The 6,814-nt window shown below is 35.3% G+C and overlaps 1 protein-coding gene across 1 annotated transcript in view; it reads left to right on the top strand.

Annotated features, from left to right (window-relative positions):
• The window catches only part of NDUFAF4 (NADH:ubiquinone oxidoreductase complex assembly factor 4), a 14,486-nt gene extending 10,141 nt beyond the window's left edge, over positions 1-4,345 (top strand). Inside the window, exon 3 of the mRNA XM_075202809.1 lies at positions 3,350-4,345. Coding sequence (XP_075058910.1) covers positions 3,350-3,646 — 297 coding nt within the window. The 3' untranslated portion in view covers positions 3,647-4,345. The remainder of the gene's footprint in view (positions 1-3,349) is intronic.
• The last annotated feature ends 2,469 nt before the right edge of the window (positions 4,346-6,814 follow it).

The following is a 6,814-nucleotide window of genomic DNA, read 5'->3' as shown; positions in this document are numbered from 1 at the left end:
TGTAATGGCTGTGTGATTTAGGGGCCTATTTATCAACTTTGTTTTTAAGGGCACTTTTTGCTGGCTAATTTATGTTTTTGCATAATGAGGCTATTTATCAAGCTGCAAAAAAAATTCGCTTTTCGTAGCTTGTCCTGAAAGGCATTAAGCAGTTTTTAGCTTTTATTTTAAGCCCTGTCTGAGAGGAGAGGCAACAGTGAAACGTGATCTCTTCCTGATCCCTCCCTGACAGGCTGTACACATCGAAGAAGGTAACAAATAAACACCGTTTAGACAAATCCCAATAAGGATTAAATAAGGATACAATGTTCACAATATAGATAAGATGCTTATAAACCTCAATTGGATTGTCTATATTTGAGGATGTGATAACAGTGAAGGACCACAAAAAAAAATTGAACCACATTTGAATTTTAACACCAGAGCATAAAAAATCTTGTATGTAGTACATGATAATAGATCAAAGTTTTTGAAATGATGTCACTGATATATATTGAGGAATCAGTCTGACATATGTTCAGTCTTTTTATATATATATATATATATATATATATATATATATATATATATATATATATATATATATATATATATATATATATATATATATATATGAGATCTCACCATGCAGTAGTCTGCAGGCTTTTAGAAAGCTCCGGCTGTACATTATTTTATTTTTACAAACACTTCTACAACTCGTTCACACAGCTGACAAGAAATCACGTTATGGTTCTCTTCCATATTGACATGCACCTAATTTCATCATCATCATGTCTTTATATAGCGCTAGCAAATTCCGTAGCGCCTTACAATTGGGAACAAACATTAATAAAACAATACTGGGTAATACATACAGACAGAGAGGTAAGAGAACCCTGCTCGCAAGCTTACAATCTATGGGACAATGGGAGTTTGAAACACAAGGGCATGTGCTACATCATATTGCACACTTGACCAGCTAGAATGCAAAGGTAAAAGTATTGAGTGGGCTGTGTGTATAGCAATGTTGGTCAGAGGGTTGTTGTCTTGCGTTAGCTGTGTAGAGGGTGGTAATAGGGTAACCTAGGGAAATTAAGATGGTGGTTGAGGAATATCAAAAGCTTGTCTGAAGAGGTGGGTTTTCAGAGAACGCTTGAAGGTTTGAAGACTAGAGGAAACTTACTGTGCGAGGGAGGGAATTCCACAAAGTGGGTGCAGCCCGATAATTCAGAACATTTCAACACTGTCTCCTCAATCTGAAGCGGGCAATGTCCCAATTAGACGTGAAGGCTGTTCGGGGAAAATTGGACCTCCTCTGAAGTTCGTACAGCCAGGTGAAATAAATACGATCCTAGTTCCTCTATAAAGACGTGCTTAAAGGTGAGACTCATTCACAATGGACTTAAAGCATATAACTAATATCCAAAATGGAAATTGATAAAAATCCAGATTTTGTCTGTATGAGCAAAACTGATGATTCTAACACGTTTCGTCAGTCCAATACTGACTTTTCTAAGATACTTTGTCGAAGAAGGTGTACTAAATAACGACCTGTGTCCAATTTCTAGGAAACTGATCTTAGTGGACATATATTTATTTATTGTAATGTTCAAATTCAGAGGGATCATGGAAGTAATATGTGAGCTTCTTAAGCAAAACTGTAGCAGAGAGGACTTAACATTGGAATCTGTGCATGCATGGAATTTTAGCCACATGATAAGCAGCGATAAGAAATTATAATTAATGTGCAAATATTGTGATAATTGATAAATATATCCCTTAATGTTTCATATTCTCTCAATCGGGCTCTCTACGTCCCTACAAGCTTCAAGCGGGATGTTAAATCCCACTTCTTCATCAATTCCAAACTCGGCTCACCTCAATCTCACCCCTAATCTCCTAGACTATTTGTCTACTCCTCCCTTTAGATTGTGAGCTCTCATGAGCAGGGCCTTTTTCCCTTGTGTGCTCCTTAACACCATTATGTATTTTGCCTTCTCTCCTCAAACATGGATTCTGATCCTATTTGCTGCGCCCACTCTACTGGTTACAGGCTCAGCTATTTTTACTCCCTTTTATTTCCCCCTATTCCCATGCATTATTTTCTAGGAAAAGGCTATTCCCCCTCCTACCCCCTCCGTGCTGGTTATATTGTTCTGTCTATATTGATAAGCTTTGCCTATATGGTTGTTGTATTTTAAAACTTTTGTTATTGTTATTAAAAGGAGAAAACGACAACAATAATTACCGGATATTGAATATATACTTTTCCATAAGTCAGTGAATCTTGTTGCAAATGACAACATCATAACTTATTAAGTTAAACATATAATAATTTATTGATAATAATACCAAAAACAATAGATGCGTTAACTTGTGAGAGGGGAAATCCAGTTTAGAAATTGTTTGAGCATATCAATCAAAATAGGTATATTATGTGTATAATGATTTATAATTAAAATATTATCATGTATAAGAATAAAGAATATCTGAGAAAAAGAAAAAAGTCAAATAGGGTTAATTGGGAGTGAGGAGATATAAATAGGGGGTTGAAGGAATGGTAGATTGTTCTAATGGTAAACAAATCTTTAGGTAAAAAGTGTATATACATATTCGGGGGGATATGAAGGGTGGCGAATCTAATTATTGCAGTTAGATTGTAGGGGGTTGATAATTGGTTGGTCAAAGTGTATCTAGCTTCAGTCCAGTTGCCTAGGAAGATACCATGCAGTGAGTTCAAAAAGTTTGAAAATATTTTGTTGAATAGGAATTGCTGATGTAGAATCATGATGTAGTCAATGTAGAATCACTATTTTTGTGAAACTTTTTATTAACCCTTTTTCGATATCGGGGAGTGTAGCTTTGTTATCTAGATAAATAATATCTAATAACTTTGTCCAGATTTTACCCAAGGTTGGAGTGACTGAGGATGTCCATTGCCTTAGAATCAGTTGTTTAGCCACAGACACTATTACTGTTAGGGCATGAAAAGCTTCAGTGGTTCCTGCATCAAAATTAGCGAGGGGGAGTGGTTCTTTAGTCATAGTTACATGTCTTTTGGAACTATGGTTGATGAAATTAATAAACTTATTCCAGATTTTTTTTATTTTTCTACAATCCCCAAAGTTATTTGTTAAATGTACTATTTGTGTTTTACATTTTGGCCATAGCCTTTACTGTACTGCTGTACTGTTTTGCCTTTAGTGGTTTACCCTGTTTTTCCACATTGTCTTATTTTTTTCCCCCCTGTACAGTGCTGTTGGAACCCTTGTGGCTCCTTATAAATAAAATATGATGATGATGATGATAATAATATTTGTTTCATATCTAACTAACATTTACACGTTTTCCTCTGTTTTATTTTAAATAGGTAAAACATGAAGCTATGGTATCTGAGCAAGGAGAGTTCAGACTTCCTAACCCGTTAATGAAGAATAAGATGTATGGTATTGATATGGGCAAAATTCAGAAAGGAAACATTTCTGTTGTTGAGGCTCTGACCATTTTGAACAATCACAAACAATCCCCCCAAAATTGGACAGCAGAGAAAATAGCAGAAGAGTACAGCCTAAGTATAAAGGATACACAGTCCTTGCTGGAATATTTCAGGCCTTTTGATGTAAAAATAATTCCACCAAAAGATAAAGAACAAATTGCTGAACAATAGAACTGCTACACACTATATGGATTCTTTGCAATATTTATGTCTGTATCTATGACTATATCTTTTTATTTGAGTAATGAAAATGTTATTTTGAAAGCAAATATGACTACAAAATTGAACTTTGTATTGCATTACTAACATTTTTACTGTTTGAAAATTCTCTTTGTGCAGTCACCTATATAGACATGTATGTACTGGTCCTGATTTGTCAAGTGTTTGCCATACAGGGCAGACCATGCAATCTACTCCCCTTATGATTTTGTTCGGGGGATTGACAGGTCCAGGAAAAATTTCAGGAGCAAAACAAAAGAAACTGAAATATGTTGTTTGCTTAACTATTACATCCCTGTGTTGTGAAAGCTCTAAGTTACACTGGTGGAAAAAAAATTGCCAAATCTTTAGCAATGTATTCATAAAATACTTACCACACTTTCTGGACAAAGCCCCTAGATTTAAGGGATCACTATTCTGGTTCAAAAATGGAAGAACAGCTGTGAAAATGAAGACACTGCTAATTTTTTAACTGTTTGTAAATAGTCTTTAGAGCTAAAGTAATACAAATGCATAAATTAGCGTACAAAACAATATCTAAGTACTTTTATGTCCCAGTGGGCACTGTTGGTTTAATTATCAGAAAGTGGAAATTACATCACACCCAGTTGCTGCCAAGAATTGCTCATAAAAGAAGACATCTAAAGTAAACGTTGTTGGGGTTTTATTTTTTTTCCAAAAGTGTCAATTTGTTATTTTATTTTTTATTAACTTTTAATGGCCACTAGGGTCTCACATGTCTAGCTCAGGCAGTGGTTAGACATTTAAGAACTGATACCCAGCCTAGGCAATAATGCATACAATTTCTAAGGGTTTTAATGGAAAATTGTCGATTTAAAGTTGTTTACAAAGGTCAAAAGTTTCCACATTTGGACCTTGATATCACAAAAATAAATGGGTAAATCTCCAAAAATGTGTTCTGGGGGAAAAAAGATGAGGTGAAATAACATGGTTTTGTAGGCTCATATGTTTGTCTGTCTATCTCTACAGGTTAACAAGAATAGAATTCCCAGATTTTTCCCTACTTGATACACATATGATTGGAAGGTAGAAGGGGTGGTATATTGGTAATGCAGACAGAATAGTAAAACAAATTAGACATTTCCCAGATAGTTGGAGGATTTTATAGTAATAATGTAAAAGGGTAAGGCAGTCTGAAGTTCCTGTATAACACCCAGTGGTTGAAATAATGAAGTATTTTTTGCTTCACTTTAACAATCCTAAACAAAACAATAGCACACATTTCTGAATATTCAGAATAAATTACTTTTAAGGTAATGTGTGTGAGTTGGTCTATTCTAACTATATAATTTGCAACTAAATACACACTGATTCAACAGTAAAAATTACAATTATTACAATGGTCATGCATACTTTTTTTGTTTATGTAAATCCAGATGAGGTCTTGTGCGGATGTCACACAATCCAATTGAAACTTTTGGTGCCAGATATATAACAATTGACATAAGCTAACTTTAATTCACTGACTACTTATATATATTTCTATAGATGGTGGCAGTATTCAACCAGGATAAATGTTTATAGTAAGTAAATCAGTGAGGGGGTGGACATTTGACATTTAAAACTAATAATATTAATCATAAGCAATCACAAAGAGCTACCTGGTAAGGCTCCCTGAAAACAAATGGTATTATTGATTAACAGTTATTTATATAGCTCCTACCATTATGTATTGTTTTACAGAGAATATTTAATCATTCACATCCGAACCTACTGCAGTGGAGCTTGGAGTCTATAATTCCTGCCAAACAGACACACTAGGGTTAAATTTATCAGAAACCAATTAACCTACCAGTAAGTCTTTGGAGTCCTGGAGGAAACCAGAGCACCCGGCGGAAACCCACTCAAACACATGAACAGCATGCACACTCCAAAGAGATATGGCCATAGTTAGAATAGAATCCATGACCCCAGTGCTCTGAGGCAGCTTGTGCATTAATAATATTAAAGCTATTTATACTGTATATTGTATGTGGACAAAAGTTTCCAAAATAAGCACACTTTTTAGAATATACAATTTGTTTCCCTGATGTCCTTTCTTGAATTGTACCCCCCACCCTCAGAGTCCATTCAAAGCGGCGCTTGCACACTACCCCCTCCTCACCCAGAGTGCTCTGGTGACCGGCTGCTACCCTACAGGAGTAGGTGATGTGGCTGTTACAATGATAGGAGTATAATTTCTATCTCTCTCCTGTCCCTATTCCTGTCACCAAACCACACTGATAACAGCACAGAAGACTTGTTTTAATCAATAATTGCAGAGCAGCCAATGACCAGTTAAGGAAGATGGAGAGCAGCATGTTGGAGGCCAGGAGGAGAGATAAGAACTTTGCCTCTGCCACTCCTAGTATAGTTCCTCATGGGAGCAATGGCACTGGATGCCAACATACATTGGAGGCAGCTATCTTGTGAGTTATGTATTAAGGTAATAATTTAATTTCTTCAGCAAAAGAAACTTTAAGGATAAAAAAAAAATATAATTATTTACGAGATAAAAAGATTGTGGTGTGATAATATTATCAGACCAAATTTCAATCTCTGAAATTTTGCCTGTTCACAGACCAGACAGTTATTTTTATCAGTAATAAAAGTAGGTTTTATTACAATTCACAAATGTCATATTACGATTGACTGAGACAGCATATAGGCTTGTCTTGCTCCATTAGGCTCTCCTGGATACAATGGAGAATTTGGAGAAATTCTTGCAAATTCTTTGTTCACCAGATCTGATTAGAAACATCTGTTCTTTGAATTAACTCCGTTATTTCTGCTCATATCCCTCATCAGCTCACACGCAAGGATCCAATAGACATAATAAAACCACATCAAATATAAATGATATACCAAAATAAGATAAAACAATGTAAATATTTTCATGTTCATAAATTGGCTTCATCCAAAAAATATCTTCAAAATAAAAGGATGGTATAGGGTACAGTGCTCCTGTCGGGATGTAAAAGCTGCCAGAGGAGATAGGGAAACCCCTGTCCCTATAAAACAATGGAAAGTAGCTATTTTGTACAAAAAATATCTTTGACTATATATAAATTGTGGCAAGAGCCTGCTACTGCAGAAGCACACGCGTACAACTTCTTCCTT

The sequence above is a fragment of the Mixophyes fleayi genome, chromosome 3 (genome assembly GCF_038048845.1).
Source record: "Mixophyes fleayi isolate aMixFle1 chromosome 3, aMixFle1.hap1, whole genome shotgun sequence".
Lineage (NCBI taxonomy): Eukaryota > Metazoa > Chordata > Amphibia > Anura > Limnodynastidae > Mixophyes > Mixophyes fleayi.
This window is presented reverse-complemented; position numbering and strand designations above follow the sequence as displayed.